This window comes from Pipra filicauda, unplaced genomic scaffold (genome assembly GCF_003945595.2).
Source record: "Pipra filicauda isolate LSUMZ 115617 unplaced genomic scaffold, ASM394559v2 scaffold105_size2325265_pilon, whole genome shotgun sequence".
Taxonomy (NCBI): domain Eukaryota; kingdom Metazoa; phylum Chordata; class Aves; order Passeriformes; family Pipridae; genus Pipra; species Pipra filicauda.
In genome coordinates, this window is record NW_024103496.1 from 125,995 (window position 1) to 146,692 (window position 20,698).

Consider the following 20,698-nt stretch of genomic DNA (forward strand, 5'->3'; position numbering starts at 1 on the left):
AAATTAACTGTCCCTGCCAGACTCAGTACACAACTTGTAGAGTAAGTTTCAAGTGGAACTAAACCTTGCAAATATTTAATTTGTTCAGAAGTGAGGCTTTAAAGTTGCAAACTGTACTGAGTCAAACTCACTAAGAATGCAATAAAAGGTTTGACTTTTAGATTTTATTTTCCAATGTGCTTATGTCTTCAGAAAATATTTCAAGTGAATGAATTATGTCAAATTTGATAGGGGAGCACTTTTTAGATCAACAGTATCCTTACTGGAGTTTTTGCACTTCTGTTTAAAAATCATCTTATTATTGACTGAAAGCCAGTAAGTCTGGAGAAGCACTTCTGAGTCTTTTGTTCTTTGAGATGCAGCAAATTTTATACAGGCATTGCTATCTGTAGATCCAAATGTATTTTGTTCATTTAATATTCCTCATTGCCACTATACCAGTCAAAGCTGCTCTATTTATTCACATAGTGAGACTTCAAAATCCTACTCCAGCAATACTGTTTCTGACTATTGTAAGTAATGCATTCCAGTTTCACAAGGTTGAAATATAACAGGAGTTAGTTCCCAGTAGGTTTGGTTTTGTGGGAGTTTTTTGTACACTTTTTTAGAATTCACTCATTACCAATGCCCATGCTTTCTTTATGGACTTTCTTTAGTGAAGCCACATACTCTGGCAAACACAGCTATTAGTATCTTATTAATGCTTTAAAGCTAAAATCATTGTTATAGGTAACTGGTGGAAGTCTGTGCATCAACTCACACAAACATTGTGTTGTCAATGACATGGTACATTTATATTATGCATTTTGTATTCAGAAACTTGAGAGCCGAAAGTACTTTTTCTTATGAAATTAATTATAGGAATAATTCTAGAATGCAACTATCAAATGTGAATCAAAATAATTGTGCTGATTTTGACTGGGGTAGAGTTAATTTTCTTCACAGTAGCTAGTATGGGGCTGTGTTTTGGATTTGTGCTAAAAACAGTATTGATAACCAGAGATTTTTTAGTTATTGCTGAGCAGTGTTTGCATGGAGTCGAGATCTTTTCTGCTTCTCACAATGGCCAGCCAACGAGTGGGCTTGGGGTGCACAAGAAGTTGGAAAGAGACACAGTTGAGACAGTTGACCCCAAGTGACTGAAGGCATGTCCCAAACAATGTGGTATCATGCCCAACATGTAAAACTGGGGGAAAAAGAAGGAGGGCATGTTTGGAGTGATGGTGTTTGTCTTTCCAAGTCCATTACGTGAGGGAGTCCTGCTTTCCTGCTGAACGCCTGCCTGCCCATGGGAAGTGGTGAACGAACTCCTTGTTTTGCCTAGTTTGCATGTGCAACTTTTGTTTTACTTATTAAAATGTCTATCACAACCCATGAGTTTTCTCACTTTTACTCTTCCAATTTTCTTTTCCACCTGACTGGGGAAGAGTAAGCAAGTGGCTGTCTGAGAATTAGTTGCCAGCTGGGGTTAAACCACAGCAACAGTTTAGGCAGGAAGTGACCAACAGGAGTAATTTTTCTACCTGTTCACAGCAGGATCAACTTTGAAGTTAGGACATTCTGATTCTTCATTCAGTTAAGTTTTGAGCATCTCCAGGACAAACATCATTCAGTTGCTCTAAGCAATCCATTCCAGTGCTTTAATATCTTTGCTGTAAATTTTTCACATCTATCCCTTGTTGCCGCATATGACAATTGCCCCTTGTCTGTTTGCTATGCACTCCTCAGAAGAGCCTGTTTCCTCTATCCTCCCATTAGCTAGTTGAAGGCAATGAGATTTTCCCTGAGTCTCTTTCCTTACAAAGAGGCATTAAAAATTCAGGAGTTAATATAGTAAATTTCCTGACAAATTTATCGAGCTTTCCAAGGCAGCTGATGATATTCAAATTATTATTTTTTTTTTCTTTTGAAGTCTTCTGGAATCTTTTTACATCTTTTTCTTGGATAAAGCAGTAGAAGATAAATTATATTTGAAAGAAAGCAATGATTTTTTAAAAAATCCATTTACTTGAGGACTAAAACCTATCAATATTGAAACCTAAAGCTTGGCCCAACAGATAAGCCTGATTTAATCTTAAATCTCTTTCAAGTAAAAAAATAAAAAGTTGCAGTTTCTGAGAAAAAGGCAGAGGAGAAGAACAGAGAGGATACTTTTGTTTTTGATATATGCAGAATGGTTTTCCTGTTGTTTGTTGGGTTTTTTTGTTAGGGTTTTCTTTGGTAAAGTATCAGTAATTATCCAGTATGTTTATCATCAGTTCAAGAACAACAGACCTTGCAGCTGAAATTGCTCATCTGCAGAGATTAAATCTACTTCAGCCTCAGCTTGAACTTAATCGAAAGATCATTCAAGCTGCACGAATCTCTTAACAGAAGTTACAGATACAATGGGCCTTAAAAAAGACTCTGAGAAGCAGAAAGAAACCTGAAGGCAGGCTCTTCGCTTCTGAGAAGCAACAAGTAATGCATTTCCCCTTGATAGTCTGAAAGAAAAAGCAAAAAACAACAGCTAGTTTCAATCTTGTACTAGTAGAGCCATTTAATAAAAAAAAAAGTGTTACTCTCAATTTCAATGTAGGAAGAATTTCCTCCTTCAGGTTTATCTGTGCCCCCATTTCTTTTATGATGTTTCTGGACATGGGAGGAAGAGAGGCAGGGAATAGAATGATGAACTACCTTATAGTGAATTTGAATAATATGCTTGGGAAAATATCCACCCAAGCAAAGATGAAGCTTTACCTTAGGGAAGGTAGAACAGTTTACTTACCATTTGATATCCAGGTCAATGAACATAAAGATTAGTTCAAACTTATTCAGCTCCATATCAAGTGGGGCGAGAATATAGCATATCAAGTAATATATAATGAACTTGGAAGGTTTGGTGTTGACACTTGAATCTATTTAGGAAATATCTTCTGATGAAAAAAAGTTTATACGTTACTACATTTGACAAAAATGGTCATCCATGTGCTAATCTACTTTTGAAAGTTCCTAGGTCAACAAAACTTCTCATCATGTAAAGAAACTGGCAGTCAGTAACTGGACACAGTTCTCGTTTGACAGGATCTCTTAGAAATAGAAAATCTACAGGTGATATCCTCAAAAAAAACATAATTCGGGGGGATTTGCATATCAATAAATAGATTTTTTCATATTTTTATATTATATATATTAATAGGAATGGATAGGTTGGAATTTAATAGAACTTGTAGGAATATCATGTGCATAACACAGTAGAATAAAGAGTTGTGACAAAATTTATTTCCCCATTCATTCTTGTTGCAAATAAATGAAGTTATTTTGTTAAGCAGAAACAGAATTCTTCCCATAAAGGAAGTAAACCAAATCAATCCATACAGCTTCACATCTCCCCAGCTATCCTGCCAAATCTACTCCTTCACAGCCACAAAATGCAATTAGGTTACTGCTAGGTTTTCTTCAGAAATGTATCATCCTGTCTTCCAGGGACTGGAACTTCATGCCATTCTGCGTCTCATGTAGAACTTGACACAAAGGCAAAGCCAGAGCTCTTCCAAGCATGCTCAGAAATCAAATCTTTGTTCAGAGCTTTACTTTGGTGTCAGAGTGCATTCCCATTTCATGCCCATATTCCTACAACTATGGTCTCTAAAGCTTACATATCCCATTAGGCATTGTCAGGCATTGGAATGGACTGCCCGGGTAGATGGTGGAGTCACTATCCCTGCAGTGTTCAAAAAGCTCTAAGTGCTACAGTCTAATTGACAAGGTGGCGTTTGGTCAAAGGTTGGACTCGACGGAGGTCTTTTCAAACCTTAATGATTCTGCACTTCTAATTAATGATTGACAGCACTTTTAACTTTGCAAGCTACAACCGGGGAAGTTCACACATCTTAGACGGCCACCCGCTAGAAGGAGGAAAAACTGATAACCATTAAAGGAAGACCACGATTCCACAGACGTTTAGGGGGCTGCAGGGCTCGCTGAGGGCCCTGAAGGACGGGCGCCCCCACCGCCCTCCCGCCGCCTCAGGTGCGGCGCCCCCGCCCGCTCCCGTTCTCCGCTGCAGCGCCCCCCGGCGGCGGCGGCGGCGCGCCCCCCCCCGCGCGCTGATTGGCTGGCGGTGCCGGCGCTCTGCGGCGCTGTGGCGGCCCGGCTGCCGGCGCGGGGGGGCCGAGCCGCCCCCGCCGCGGGGACCCCGCGCAGCCCGCCCGGCCCGCCGCCTGCCGCGGGCGCTCCGGGACCGGCCAGCGGGAGGAGGAGCGGGGGAAGCACGGGGGTCTCCTCCTCGGCTTCCGCGGGCGGCGGCGGCGGGCGCAGCATCCTCGAGAGCGAGAGGCTGGGAACAAAGGCTCCGCGCCAGCCCCGGCGGCTCCACCTGCCCTGCCCAGCGGAGATGGCGTCCCTCGGCTTAGGGGGGCTCAACGTCTCCGCCCGCAGGAAAAGCGTCCCGTCCCGCAACGCCGCGGTGGAGAGGCGGAACTTGATCACGGTGTGCAGGTGAGCCCCGGCCTGGCCCGCCCGAGGGCATCGTCCTTTCCCTTCTCGCTCCCGCCGCTGCCCGGGGGCCCATCCCGCCCCCCGCCCCCCACCTCGCACAGGTGGGTCGGGGGCGGGAGCGCGGGCGGCCTCCCCGCCGCAGCCCGGTCGGGGGGAGGCAGGCCAGGGGTAGGGCAGTCTCCTCCATCCATCCATCCATCCATCCATCCGTCCATCCATCCGTCCTGACTCAGCTCCTGCGGGAGGGTGTCCCGGCGGCGGCGAGGGGCAGGGGCTCACCGGCCAGCGCCGCTGCTTCGGGGCGTCAAATGGGTTTTTTTTGGTGGGAGGGGGTCGCATGGAGCGGGGGACTGAGAGGTTGTTTTTGGGCACCATGCTTGAGTTCTCGGGAGCAGGGCAGGGCAGGCTGAGCCCTGGGCAGCGCCGATCGGACGCTGCCCGTCCTCGGGCAGAGCTGGAGCAGCGGCCGCTTCCCTTCGATGGCCGCGGTCCGGCCCCTTGTGGGGTTCAGACTTCATACGATGTCTCGAACGTGAAGGCGTTCGAGCCCTGTGGAAGCGGCCGAGCGTGTGCTCCTGCGAGCGGGCCGGTGCCGCAGGAGCATCCCGGGGAGGCTGCGCTCCGGGATATTTTTATCTCCGAAATCTAGATCAGGAGATCTGCAGTACGGACTAGAGCTACTGTATTCAAACATTATTTTTTTTTTAGCATCTTGGTGCTGAGCTTATGCAAGCTTAGTGGTACGGCGTTCCGTGGAAGCGTTTCCACTGCTGTCACTGTGGAATTCATGCAGCGTTTTCCAGGTGTGCGGCACTGACCCCTTACGTCATGGCAAACTTTTAAATGCGGGCATGTGCTGGTAGCAATGACTCGTTTGTTTCAATTGCTTAATTTTGAAGTTATCCAACTAATTTGCATATTATCTGGGAAAGGTCTTCAGCAGATCCATGCGGGTTACGATATAGTTTTACTTCTCACAAATCTTAATAAAGTTCCAGGACAACTAGTAAATAATTTTATACCATCACCACTTAATGCTGCAGCAGTATTTAAAAATATTTTTCCTTGTTTCTTTTATTGCATATTGATAATAGGTTTTACAGCTGACTCCATCATTCATATACTGCAAGGAATTTGCTTCAATATTCCTTCAAGTCATAGCATCTGCATTTCAGAGTAGCATTAGTACTATTCTGTCTTTTCCCAGGCTTTTGTGCTTACTTCTGTTCCTACCTGTGAGAAAGATATGCAACAAAAACAAAAAAAAGAAGATTTTTCTCAGACTTGCTGAAGCAGATCAAATAAAAGAATAAAAGTTTTCAGTTTCACTATGATTACAGACATGCAGATATTGCCAATCTGTGTGTTCAGGAAAACATCAGTATTATTAAGTAATGACACAATCATACAGGATATAAACAGTTCTTTTAAAAAGAATATATTGTATTCTACAGAACTTGCTGGTTTTTTCTGCCTTCCATTTGAGGCAGTGCTCTTCTGTATTCTGTACTGTTACATTTTAGTTTTTGTTTTATCACTGTCCTGCAGTTGAAATGATGGTGTAATGTATTTAAAGATGCTTAGAAAGCAGAAGGAATTCAGTCAAACATTTATAAAACAGGGAGCTACTGCAGAAACTACTTGAAATTGGTGTATTTTAATTATTTTCAGTGAAACAATTTAATTTTGCTATATCTTCCCAAAACCTGAAGTTCTTAGTTTGTGAATACACATCAAAATTTGGAAAGCATGTTGAGGAAAAAGGATTTTGCATTATTATGATATGTGTACATTTGTTTATATTTTTATTCTTCTGCCAGTGTAAGACTAAATATTTAAAAGATTTCTGTGCTTTGCTGTAGTTCTATACTATTATTCTATACTAATAGTTTGTTTTCTTCAAAATGGCATTTTAATGACATTTCCCAAACTACAAGCTAAATAAATTTAACAGAATCCATTCATTTGAAAACTTAAAAGGAGGAGCAGAATTTGACAATGAAAAGTGACAAATTCATACATCAGTCTAATTTTCTGCTTTTTTGCTTTTTGATTAGAGGCTTGTGGCTGTTTTGGAAATAAGCCTATACATGTGGGATATATCCACAAAAGATTTGGCTTTGGTTTGGAGTTGTACAAGAAATTTGGGAGACCTTGTGTATCTTGCATCCTACCCCAAAAAGACTAAGTCTTTCTTATTTAAGAATGTTTCCAGCTTACATAATTCAGAAGGTCTTATTAAGGTTGGAGAATACTACTGTTTCTGCATCTTTTTTTTGGCTCAAGCAAGAGTAGATTCGTGACAGAGAAGAACATGTAAGAATCCAAAAACATCGGGGTTAATGAAGGTCATTTAGAAACACTGATATTGGAATCTCTCCAATGGCAGTTACTATATTTAGAAAAAATTCAAACCCAACAAAACCTTATTGTTGCAGTTACGCAGTGAAAAATGATTGGAAAAAGACTCTTTTTTAAAGAGTCTTGAAGCAACAGATATCAGAGCTATATTACTGCTCTGCTCCTATAGTCCACCAAAAAGTTAATTTTAGTAAATTTTTAGTTTGTTTTCAAGCCACTTTACTTTCTCATGCTCCTTTGTTGCAGTTTCTCTGTTGACCTCTGACGTGTAGGTGGACTGTTGCACTGGGGAGGTTTAGACTGGATATTAGGAAAGATTTCATCTGTAAAAGGGTGGTCAGTCATTGAAACGGAATGCCCAGGGAAGTGGTGGAATCGCCATCCCTGGAAGTGTTCCAAAAAGATGTGTATGTGGCACCTGGGGACATGGTTTAGTGGTGGACTTGGATTGGATTAACAGTTGGACTCAATAATCTTAGATTCTATGAAGCTGGGAGCAACAAAGGGAACCAAGGAAATGGCTCTAGCTCTACCTATATGGACATTTTTGTCTTCATAGCTCTTGTGTACTTTAGACCTGACCTTTTGTTTCTTGACTTTCAGTCGCCATGTGGTTCCATATAACTGTGCAAGAGCGTGGACTTTCTTGTCTGGGGGGCCATACAGTGGAAACAACACATGAGGCATCATTGATGACTGAGGAAAATGCTTACACAATGCTTACACTGTAACCTTTTTCAAAGGCAAAACTTCTACATACCTTAAATCCTTTTTTCCAATCTGCATGGTAAGCATGGCGAAGTGTGAATATCTAACATGCAAAATGTGCTTACGACTTTTAACTTGCACTTAGAGATATGTTTGCCTCCTTGTAGTATTTGGAGAAAAAAAGACAACTCAGAAGTATCTGCCTAAGAGTTGTTTTTTTTTTAAATCTCAAGAAAATATTTCTGGTGAATCACATTTTGCCTTGTTGTGTCCTTATCTTCCTGGTCTATGGAAGTAATGGGTACATACTTGCACTCCCTGTCAGTCCTCCTAAAAGACAATTCAACCTAACTTGACATAGCTATAAAGGTTGCTTAGGTTTCTGGTGAAAGTGTAGAGTAGAGAGATGAAAATTAACATTTCCATGGAGTACATGGTGGCAGTAATATGAGCACTTAAAAAGAACACCATTATTGATGATGAGCTCTTAGACTGTCTTTTATAATCGGACCCAAGGTATGTAGAAATTGTTGTATCCTTAAAAACTAGATATTTTTTCTTCAGTTGAATTGCAGAATGCTTTAAAATTGAAAATATAAAATAAATTTCTTATCTCTGATTTTTAGAAGTGTATGTGAAATTGCTCTTAAGCGTTTCTTCTTGAATATATCTCCATTTCTGAATAGGTATTCGATACAGTAATAATCAGTGAACTATTAAGTAGGTCATTGAATACAGGAAAAATAGGCATAGCTATATATTGTACTCTACTTTGTTTTGCAGTTTGTTGTTGATCCTTTCTCTGAGTTTTAAGATAATATTCCTGTATATAGTGCAGTACATCACACTGCTAACTCACTGTCTATCTTGTGTATTTATCCCTGAGTGAGTGATATGCTGCACTTTCTCTTTTTCAGATCTCCATGGTGTAAGAGGAGTTGTCTTCTTACAGTTAATATTGACTTAGTCATGGCATTGCTATATGCATTTATTTTTCAAAATTAAGAAGGTGTTTTTTGTAGATAATTCCATGGCTCTGGTATAGCTTTGAGGAAGCAATAATTTTTGCCATTAGAGTAGTCAATAGCGATTAACTGGTGGGCATGCATGTCTCTCACTTACTCAAAATTGGTTAAAAATGTGGAGGAGTTCAAAACTGAGTCATAACTTGGCACTGCAGGAGAAGCTTCCTCCCCCACCCTAATTCACTTCTAATTCCTGTCCTGCCAAAAACATTACAACAATAGAAGCTTGCGGGAAAGGTAAAATAGGGAGTCTTTATTCAGAAGTTTTCTGAGTATAACAAATTGAGTGGAAACTCTTGAGATAAATGTCAATTCAGTTTGAGCATATTAGTTTCGTTTAGTAAGTGAGCATCAGAAGGCTGTGCTGACTCCACTAAGGAGGCAGATAAGTTACTTTTACAGTACAGAGCATCTGAAACTAGTACGGTTGGTTTAAGGAGTTTCAGTCCTGGCCATGCCTATGTAGTGTGCTGCTTCTGCAGCTGTGCCATAGAACTGTTTGTGTTGAGATGCACTGATGTGTACTTATTATGAATGTATCCATATTTAAGAGTCACTTCACCCCTCCTTTCCAGTACTGAAAATTTGGACCAGTTCATAGTGAGCCCCAGAAAAAGTAGAACTGGCAGAACTGAGGAAGCCAATATGCTCAGGTGTGGGATCTGGGATGAGCAGGCAGAGTGAGAACATCCTAAGCTGGTATTGTTGAGGTTTGGGTCTTGTGAAAACTATCTCCTCAGGCTCTGGTATGGCTCTGGTATGGTATGTTAATACAAATAAAATTACTGCAAAACCCCCCACAATAAATGCTCCAAAATAAGTGTTATTTTCAAATTTGAGAACATATGAAATCTGCCTTGAAACTGAAAACTAAAGAACAAGGAGCAGAAAAGAAAATAAAAATGGATTATAATTAAAATTGGGAAGGTAAAAGAAAATAATTTTTTGTCATGTTTTTTGAGGTTTAAACTATCTTCTGAATAAGAATAAAATCGTGGAAATGCAGTTGTAACTAAACACAGTGAACAGCCTAATTGATTAGTTACATTTTGTTGTGTTTTTACAGTGGCTTGATTCAGCCTTTCCTATTTCAAATGTTAGATCATTTAAATTGATAGCTTTTCTAGCATAATAATGTAGTAATATATGGTGCTGAATACCCCCATTCACAGGGAAATCAGCCTACGTTAATGCACAGAGTTAACAGTGCATAAAAATTCATTGTTTTATAATATGTCTGGATAATTTTTGCATTAGGATGAAATTACAGTGTTCTCTGAATACAATAAAGTTTATACTTCTGATTCTTGGGCATAAATTTAGGGAATAAAAGGAGCATTGACGAAATGTCAAGCAAAAAATTAGTATGTTTAGGATTACAAAGAGAAACTGATGTTGGATGCTTCCGAGTGCTCGTTTTTCTACAACTTCATTAAAATAGTTTAGGGAAGAGGAAAATAATTAGCTCATTTTTATATGGAATGGATGGAGATTTTTGTTTTCTTTCGGGTTTTAAGGCTTTATGCCTAAGACCAACAAGGATGATTGTATTTCCAGGCTATTTCTCAACATGTTTTGTTGCTCTGACTGAACTTGAAATCATCAAGGTGGTTTCTGGTTCTTTGCTCTTTTGGTTTAAACAAACTACTGCCCTGCTATAGAGGACCAGTAGCTATTCATATAATTTATGATAGTCCTGTACTTTTGCTCTAGGTTTTCAGTCAAGACTCTGATTGACCGTTCCTGTTTTGAGACTATCGATGATACTTCCCCTGAATTTAATAATTTTGCAGCCATTCTGGAACAGATTCTAAGTCATCGACTGAAAGGTATGTTAATAAACTTCCTTACTGGTGATGATTTTACCATGATAATTTGTTTATAATAAACCAGAGTTTACATAATAAACCAGAGTTTATATAATAAACCATTGGCTTTCTTTGTGTGTCTGTCCCATTGCTGTCACCTTCCTGATTTTTTACATTACTGTGGAAAAGTGAAAGCAACTGTTTTTGTGAAACATGTTTCCAATGATCTTGTTGGAAGCCTTCTGGGCTGGTAATTAATCAAGTGAATGTTGCCATGGTGCTGAGCTCTATCTGCTTTTCTACTTTATGATAAGGCTGTGTCCTAAGAGTCTGAAAGACAATTGTAGTGTTATCAGCTTTAATAGAAGCTATAGACAGCAAAGTGCTGCTCCCTTTTCTTTTTCCCTTCCTTGCTTTTGTTGCCTTCTTTTCCAGAGACTGTGTTTAGGTCCTTTAATTCCTGTCCCCCCACTCCTTTAGTGAACATGTTTTTTGCTACTGGAATCTAATGGATTAAATTGCTAATTATATGATTAAATTTAGAAAGGTCAGTTGTTGATTTTCTTCTTGTATCGAGTCAGATGTTCTAATTGCAGAAAATGTCTGTTTGCATTTTCCAATTGTTCTAGAGGAAGCTGCTTTGCTCGAGGAACAGAGTGTGCCTTAGCAGTAACAGTCACTAGAAGATGACTTTGGAAGCTTCTCCTTATTTTCAGTTCTGTGTACAGTTTCTGAAATATTTGAGGATTATGAAGGACATCATAATCATCTAAATATAGATGTGTAATATGACAATCTACTCCTTTTCATACTTTTTAATATTCATAACTAAGCTTTGTGAACAATATTGTGTGTAGGCTGACATTTGAGTAGCACAATTACTACCTGCTGTGGTTCTGTCAGAGGAGAAAAAAAAGTCACACAGTGGGGTGGAAACATAGGGTTTGTCACACTGTGACAAAGATTATTGGAGTGATTATGGGTACTTAGCAGCTTGACACTGCAGGGAAATTGCTCTCTTTTCTCCTTCTCCCCCAGCTTCAGTGATGTTAGAGCAAAAAACATTATACATTTTATTTTTTTCCACCAACCTTCTTTTGCTTCTCAATCTGTTACTCAGGACAAGGAGTACAGAGAAGCCTTGACAGGTTGGCAAATGGGTTATGGGCAAATGGAATTTGGATTTCTCTATTTCTTACTTTAAATAATTTTTTACTTGCAAACAGCTAAATTTTTTTTAAGTGTTTCAGTCTTCCCCTTGAAATTACTAGTATGATTTTCTAAGTTTTCAGAGTTAAATAAAAATACATAAAAAGGCAGTAAATTGTGCATAGTGTTGCAAACGAGGAATATTTTGGTAATAAGCTAGTTGACTGTGAGTAGTTTTTAAATAATAAACCAGAAGTTGAGATAATAACTGTACATTGAAAATTCAAACTTTGAGAGGGTATATGTTATACAATACAGGGCTTGAAAGAAATTGTATTTTATTAATGGAAATGACTGATATATTCTGAATGCATACTTTTTGTCAGTAGGAACACACTAATGGCGGACTGGCTGTTGCAGTAGGTTGCGTAAAGTGTTTTTAAACTGGCAAAACATACTTGATCTGATTGTTTATGGTGAGATAAATGGCTTCATTGTATCAAACTTGTCAGGATAATCCCATGGCAACTTAGTTAAATGGATGATCCAGAGTTGAGAATGTAGGGTGTATAAAACTTTACTTTCTTAAGGCCATGGAAAACAACAGTTCTTAATCTTTACTTCCTTTGAAAGTACTGGGCAAGGAAGGAAGAATATAAAAAAAGTGTTTACTTTGCATTATTAAGTACTAAGTTTACTTTTCTAATAAAACTTTTGCTGGTAACTTTTTCTTACATTAAATTTAATATGTTTTTAAGGAGCAAAGCATAGTCTTGATGGAATATAGCGACTGTTTCTGCTTATTGATTTCATGTTTAATTAGGATCCAGACAAAAAAAATAGAAGGAAGAAGGGTAGGCGTTTTAAAGGGAAAAGAGTTCAGCTACAGGGATTAGGATTTTATGCCTTTTTTAAAACCATTGCAATCAAGAATTCTGAAATAGTAGTTCTCCAAGCTTCATCTTCCTTGGTGTTCTGCTAAAAATGCCTGTTGTAGCAACACAAGAACCATTTAAAAATGGATTTTTAATAAGTAACTGATCTGATGTTGTCAGCTCCCAATAGCAAAAGGGTTATGAAATAGCATTCTTAGTGGTTTTTTGATTTGCTTTTTCCATTCAGTATCACTGAAGAATTAAGTTTTGAAAGTTTCTTTCAAAGTCATCCAGTCCTACCTCTTGCTCAAAGCAGAGCTGTCTCAGATTGCTCATGACATTTTCCAATTGTGTTGAAAATCTTTATGACACTTCTTAAACTCAGTGCAGTTTGCTACAGATTTTTATTTTTTTTCCCCCCTCTTACTTTGTGCTTACCTTTCCCTAATATTGGCCGTGGTCTTCAATGGACCCTGTAGTGAGCCAGACAGAAAGTCAAACATGCAGAAAACTAATCACTTTCCCCATAGATGCACTTTTTTAGCTCAGCTGCTCATTTTCTTAACAGTGTTTTAGATGTGGGTGTTTGCTTAGTAACAAAATGAGATTGTCGAAACTACATCAGCTCATACAACAAAAGTCTGTGAATGCTGCTTGAACAGGTATCTGTTCATGCGATACAGAAGATGTGGCACATATGGCACCAAAATAGTTCCCAAAAAGGTAACATAACATGCTATGACACTACCTTACAGTTACATGTACACCACTGACCGTAAGCGGCAGTCAGGAAGAGGCCACTGTTGTCAGTAAAAGCAATCTGGCTCACAAGCTATTTTGAATTGCCCTAAGGAAGAGAGAGAGTTTGAGCAATCTGTATTAACTGTCTTTTCAGGCATTGCAAGCTACTGACTGCCTTATGATCTAGAAATTGGAGGTGGTATATATATCATATATATATATATCTATATCTGTCTATATCTATATCTCCCAGTACTGTATGTGCAGTATACCTGGTGCTCCCTAGGAGTACTGGATTGATTGAGAATGTGGAGTAGATCAAAGGTTGTAATAAGGAGGACATAAAGTATGTGTCCTTCTTGTCATTAAAGTAAACTGTGTGGCATGCTTGCTGGCAAAATAAGATACTACTGGACAGGACAGTTGAAGATCTTGAGAAGGTAGGAGAGGAGGAGTAACAGAAAAAAAATGATTGACTAATTACTCTTTTATTCCTTCTCAGGAATAAGAATTTTCATGATTTTGTAATACAGCAGAGACTAAGCATTATTCTGGGAGGGTGCAGAGACAATTTATTTGAAGGTCCCAGGACCATATAAGACCTATAGTCCTGAAAGGAATTTTACAGATCTGTATATATGTGTGTTTGATAATCTTAAAGCAAGGTGAGTAGTTTCAAGAGCTGTTTTTTTCCCAGATACTTGTTTGGAATTTGTTCTTTCTTAACCATTCTGTGCCATGGAGATTAAGCTGTATCTTGTAATTGACTGCATGGTTTCTTGTTTTCACTGCTGGCCACAAATTTTTCTGGTACGTTTCCTGTAAGCGTCCTTTTTTGTAAGGTCAGCTAAGGAAATATAGTTAGTGAAGAAATGGTAGGGGCATCAGAAGTGTTCAGCAATAGTACTTGGGATTTGATCTCAGATCTCAGGCATTTCCTAGCTCAATTAAAACCTGATGTCATTTCAAAGTGATATATATTTTGTCTTTACTCTTGCCTTTTTCTATCACTACAAATTAGTGTTAACTGAGTTTGTACTGAAAAATACGAATACCTATTGTAGATTTTTATGGCCATCTCAAACATATTTTTGAAAGCTAATGTCATGTATTTGTTGACTTACGATGTTTTCAATGTAATATCCTTCACAGCACAAATTATTTATATCCAAACTGCTAGCTAGTATGCATGCTTAGAAATAGTTTTGGTGTATAAATTCTGTCACTGACAATGTATCTAGTGCATCTTGTTTGTGACTTGTGTAATTTTTGCATATCATGGTTACTGTGAGCTTACTTGTCATCTGTACACTTACTTGCGTTTATCACCATGACGACACAAGACAGGATGCTGTATTGTGCTATTTTGACACTTTCACAACTTTGTGTGCCTTTTTGCTGTGCGTTTAGAAGGCATTATAAACACCTCAAAAGCTTCTGCTAGAGTTGCCCATGGAAGCTGCTTGTCTCTATCCAACTATGTTATTCCTAATTTTAATGATTGTGGAGTTTGTTTTCTCGCTTTTCTTTTTTCTTGCAGAAAAACTACAGTGAGCAGTAAACTTTTAGGGTGATCAGTGGTGCTTGAGTGGAAAGATAAATGTAATAATTCTCTTTTTTTCCTCATTCTATAAAATGTTCTAGTTTCATGTGTCATCAACAGTTTGGTGGTAGTAATTGTAAATGGCTGTACTAGTGATGTTACTGGTAAATATTCAGGTTTTGCTCTTCATAGTAGGGGAATTATTAAATAATTAATTTTTGAAGGAGTAAAAGACTTTTCTAATATCTGCATTGCACAGTTTATCCCTTCCCATATGAGTTTAGTTTACCTATTTATTTTAGGAGGAAAAAAAAGTACTTACTACTACCTGCTAGTTCAGAGTCTCTTTCAGCAATTAATATTAATATAATTTTTATTAATAAAAATTTCCTGAATTCTAATAAACAGAGGTTACAAAGGGAAAGGGTACAAATTAGATCTGCAGAAGAGAGTTTGTGCTTGCAGGTCTAGGTCACAAGTGAGGAAGCAGGGTTCTTCGAGTTTTGCATTAATGTATTATATGCTTGCCTTTATTAGTTGGCACTGGAATTGGTGATACAAAGTGATCTTCACACTTTAGCTGCATTTAATTTTGCAGGTATAATCCCCAGGCAGAAATGTTTCTGATACAGTGAAGTGTAAGAAAAATACCTGTAGCTTTTCATATTGTTAAAATGCCTCTGAATTTTTGTTGCTGTCCCTTACACTTGGCATTTTAACAAAAACAGTAAGTTTATAAAAACACTTACCTTTTGGAAATTCTTTTATTTTAGTCCTTAGAGCTGAAAAAAACTACAGTAACTGAAGCACCTTGGAATTTTATTTTTTCTTTGGCATACTGAGTAATATATGTTAATTTGTCCTGCTTGCTTTTTTTTTTAATAAGTCTTTTATCAAGCTTTGAATTTAATAAATATGTCTGTGTGGTGAAGTAAGCAAATGGGCCACAACATCAAGTTACATGCACCCTCTAGGTGAAAAAACCCTGCCACTTGAATTTCTTCAGATCACAGGGGACAGATCTTTGACACTACTTTGGCTATGCCTGGAGATAAGTCAAGTCATGTTAAATAAAAAATCCTTGTCAACATGTTTTGGCATTTTATTTTCAGTAAGTATGATTTACTGTATCAGTTTAATATACTCTTTCTTGAAATTTGAGCTTTCTAACAGGAAAAGAATTAGGAGTCTTTCTGATACATTAATACAGCTTCTGAAGTATAACTCAAGACTTCAAATAAAATTAGCTTAAAAATAAGATCTCATTTTATATGCAGAAAGGGTTTTGCACATAGTAATGATGGCAGTCACCAGAGGGCAATGTTCACCTTACTTGTTACGTACCTGTTTGCAGGTATGTACTAAGTGTGAACATTGTGCTGTTCAGTCTGAAAAACAGGGCTGAACTGTTGTGACTGTGGTGAAATTTATTCTGTTTGGAGAGGTTGCAAGTAGTATGTAATTTTCCCTTTCATTTTCTAACTGCAATACATTGCAAGCTGGAAGAAATATGAAGGATTTTGGTTAAAGTTTCAGAAGAGAGAATGATTTGCTCAATTCATTTTGGTCAGCTTCCCAAGGAGAAGTGTACTTATAATAAATTGTGACTGCAAAAATTTTTTGATTATGCATCAGTTTCTCCTCCAGTGAAAGCACATTTTGTAAACTTCCAGTCTGCTTCTAAAATAAAGATACCACTGCCACAGCTGACTAACATTCTATATTTTTATTTAGTAATTTTTTTGAAGAACAAAACTCTCACTACTTGACTGTATTAATGAAATGTGTGTACTACCTAAAACAAATAACAGAAATACTTTTTGCACCATATTTTTAAATCACAACAGTCTGTGCTCTATTGTGATTTAAGAGATCTGTGAAGAACTCTTGCGTATTGTTGTAGCATACTAACAAGGAGAAAACCAATAAGGTACACACAGGTAAACAAATGCCCCAAACTTCTCTTTGTGCATCGCTTTCAAACCAGGGTGAGCTGCATTTTACACCTGTGAGCTCGTTTTCAGCAGGAGTTTATGGACTTGCTTGTATAAAATTCTGTCAGTACAGGCAACATTTAGGGGAATATTTAATTATATTTATCTCCAATAAGCAGAAAGGGTAGTTCATAAGTTTCTAAGTATCTTTTATTTTGATTTAAGGTCAGATCACCTGGTTTGGCTATGAAAGTCCTCGTAGTTTCTGGGACTACATTCGCGTAGCTTGCCGAAAAGTCTCGCACAATTGCATCTGCAGTATCGAGAACATGGAGAATGTCAGTTCTTCTAGAGCTAAGGTAGGGAAGAGAAAGGTCAAACTGACTGTTTTATTACATTGTTCTGTATGAAATACAACTGATATTTCTGTACCTGGAATAAAACCATATTACTAAGCTTACCCCACAAATTTTTTTGTTGTTTGAAATTTATTTTTTTTGGTACCTAGTAAATACTTACTTTTTAAAAACCCACTTTTAAATCTGAATGAGTTTACTTTAAAATTTATGTTATTCGGTAGAAAAAATGCTGAAATTGTCTATTCAGTGAGCATATTGTGTTATAAAATGATTGTGTTTGTTGACTTAATTGTCTTCATTGTTTTTGACCTTACATAATTTTTTGAAAATGCAGTACATTGAGGGAAATTAAATTCCTGCAGGCCTGCCAACAACTATTATTTTAAAATTGTAGAAATGCGATGACTTTATTTCTTTCCCCTCCTGATAGTTTTGTGTTTAATTTATGCATAAATAGAAAAGGTGTGATCAGCTTTTGAGTTTGTTCGTGTGATTGTACAGGAATCCTGTCTAAATAATAGATTTACTTGCTAATAAAGATCTATTCTTTTAAAGGATCTACATAAAAATAACATCGCAATTTGCTGAGGTACAAGGAAGTAACAATTTAATGTGTTTATAGCCATATGAACTGAATAAGAATAAGCTTTAAACTGACCTATCGTTAAATCTTAATAGTGAGAGACAGTGTAGACCAACATCCTAAATAAATACTGTTGGACAGAGATTACAAGTTTTTTCTGCTAGATTGGAATGCTCTTCAGTAGCTTTTACTTCTGTGTAAAGCAGCCTTGATTGATAACTAAGAACCTTTTGACTTGAAAGTAGCATATAAGAATGCAACAATTAATGTTCTTAATTCTTTTTATTCCTAATTGAACTGAAATCAGTTGCTTGAACAAGTATCCAAACTATGTATTACAGCTATTTTAAAAAGCCCATAGTTCCAGATTTTTATTGTACTTTGAATTATTCACAGTTGGTGTCATTGGTGAGGTGGAAATACTTTGCTTGTTATATTGAAAAACTTTTGTAGGTTTTTTTTCAGGGGCATGACTGTCATTAGTACCGTTTAAATTACAGGTATTTACCAGTTTTCTTCAACAAAAGTTGCTTAGATCAAGCAACACCATGAATCTAGAAAATCTTTGAGGACTCTGATGATCCATAGATTGCAGAACAGTTTATTTGCTGTTTCTGCTGTTAGTCCTTTCTTTCTTTGAATAGACTGAGTTTTAAATTTTATATAGTAAATGTATCTGTAATTTGTGTGAAAGCTTTGAAACACCTAAGATTCTATGGCAAAAGATCATTAACTGGCTTTCCTATCCAGAATACTGCCTCTCTTCCTAACCCTCAATGGGCCGGAGCAGTAGACTGATAATTTGTCATGCAGCTTTTTTCCTTGCTTATGTTGAGACCTGGAAGTTCAGATAATTTGGAGAACTTATTTCCAAATCCTTTCTAGAAAAACACATGTTGTAGAATATGATGATTGTATTGTTTATATTCAAGATTTATTTTAAAGGTGTTTCTGAAGTCTAAGATTTTAGTAGACGTCAATGTTTAAATTCAGTAGGTAATAATATGCAAAGCTATTTTCTGAAATGTTCTTATAAATAAATTAAAATTTTTTCTCTTACTCTGTGGAAAACTTCATGCCAAATAGTAGACTGAGAAGAAAATTTGTGCAGTGAGTGTGGAGAACAGTGTTGAATTTTTTAAGGGAGTGTTTTGGATGTCTGTATCTGAAAAGGTTGAGAGCATGTCAACACAAATACCAATCATATGCATCAGTTTGACTGTGGTCCAAATAAGTGTAGTGTTCAGCCTGGAAACTGTCAGCAAGGGTTTGCCAGAGCTAGTTTGCCCTGCTTTCACTGGAGGTGCATAGGTTTTAGGCCTTAGCTAAGCAGCATCATCAGAATTTGCCTGTTTCAGTCATGTTCTAAGTAACTGCAACATAAAGGCAGCTATCTGGTTAAGCGTGCTTTTAATATTAGTGCACTGTGTGTTAATTTTTTTGCTGTGCTGTTGGTATTTATGAAAGCAATTTTTTTGTGTTGCTATTTAGCATTTCAAGGAATCACAGAACAGTTTGGGTTGGAAGGGACTTTGAGGACCGTGTGGTTCCAATTCCCTAGCCATGGGCAGGGACACCTTCAACTAGACCAAGTTGCTCAAGGTCCTGTCCAGCCAGGCCTTGAACACTTCCAGGGATGGAGCATCTACAGCTTCTCTGGGCAACCTGTTCCAGTGCCTCACCACCCTCACAGTAAAAAATTTCTTCCTGATATCTAATCTACACCTACTCTCTGTTAGTTTGAAGCCACTCCCCCTTGTCCTGTCACTACATGCTCTCTTAAATAGTCTCTCTTCCTCTTTCTTGTAGGCTCCCTTCAGGTAAGGCTGCCATTAGGTTACCCTGAAGTAGGATTATAATCTACTACAGGTTATTTTGGTAGAATGTCTCTAGTGATATTCAGCTAGATGTCAATAACCACCAAATATATTAAACTTAAAGACATCTTCCTACTCATATAACTGCTCGTAAGTTTATATGAGTTACAAGAAGTATTCCTGGTGTTCTCAAATGGACAATCATAACTGTGGCAGCTATTTGAAATATCTCTGTCTTGTAAACTACAGTCCTGTGTACTAGACCAGTAAACACAGCACAACATACTTTCCTAACAGCTATTTTTTGCTGTTGTTTATAGAACTGACTGAATGAAGTTTTGGTTTTGGACTACAAGATTTAGGCCTCTTAGATTTAATTTTGTGTCCGTATTTTATATGCACCTTCTATAATGATGTCCTTACTGGGGTGAAAAAATATTACATAATAGAAGTATGTCACTGAGTTATACTTTTTTTTTTATATAAATCCCACAAATATTTGAATGAACACAGAGAATTAGTTCTTACTTAAATCACTTGGAAGGTAGCTTACTGCTGCTTTACAATGGAACCAACTGGATGCTTCCAATACCATTAACTTTAAAATTAAAAGCTTTCTTCCCTGATCTGCTTCCTCTTAAACATGAGGTTTTCAAAAGGCCAGAGTATATGATTAAAGAAAAATTCTTTTTTTTTTTTTTACCGCCTTCAAATTTTGGATAACTTTATTTCACAATAACGTTTATTTGTGTCCTTTTAAGAATGCATCTTCTGTTTTCATTATTGCTATACTGAAGTACATCGTAGCAACCTTTTCTGTTTAGTGGTAATTTTGTTAATCAGTTCATTACTCAGGTAAACCAAATGTATTAATTTTCAGATGTAAAATTGTTTCCTTCTAAAATGCTTAAATATTTCATATCTGTTTTGTCTTGCAGGGTCGAGCCTGGATCAGAGTAGCACTTATGGAAAAACATTTGTCTGAATACATTTCCACAGCTCTTAGAGACTTCAAAACAACCAGGTCTTTAAAACTTACTTTTTTAGTATTTTAGTAAATGTTAAGTGAGTGGCTTAGGTTTGGAAGCGAAGGTTTCTCCTTATTTGTGTAGTAAAGGATATCATTAATAAAAGAGCTGTAACCTAGTAAAAGGTGTCTAGAGTTGGTATCAATTTGATTTTAGCATGAGTAAAACTGCAAAATTGAAAATCCCTTTGTGATTTTAAAAATGTGGAAATAAGTCTGGAATTCTCAAAAGGTCAAAAGAGGAGAAAACCTCTGCAAAGAGGCAACTGAATCTGAAATTGTAGCATGA

The 20,698-nt window shown here is 37.6% G+C and overlaps 1 protein-coding gene across 1 annotated transcript in view; it reads left to right on the forward strand.

Annotated features, from left to right (window-relative positions):
- The first annotated feature begins 4,181 nt into the window (after positions 1-4,181).
- RUNDC3B (RUN domain containing 3B) overlaps positions 4,182-20,698 on the forward strand; it is a 51,469-nt gene continuing 34,952 nt past the window's right edge. The window contains exons 1-4 of the mRNA XM_027727666.2: positions 4,182-4,479; positions 10,287-10,402; positions 16,849-16,982; positions 20,321-20,406. Of these exons, the coding sequence (XP_027583467.1) occupies positions 4,376-4,479; positions 10,287-10,402; positions 16,849-16,982; positions 20,321-20,406 (440 nt within the window). The 5' untranslated portion in view covers positions 4,182-4,375. The remainder of the gene's footprint in view (positions 4,480-10,286; positions 10,403-16,848; positions 16,983-20,320; positions 20,407-20,698) is intronic.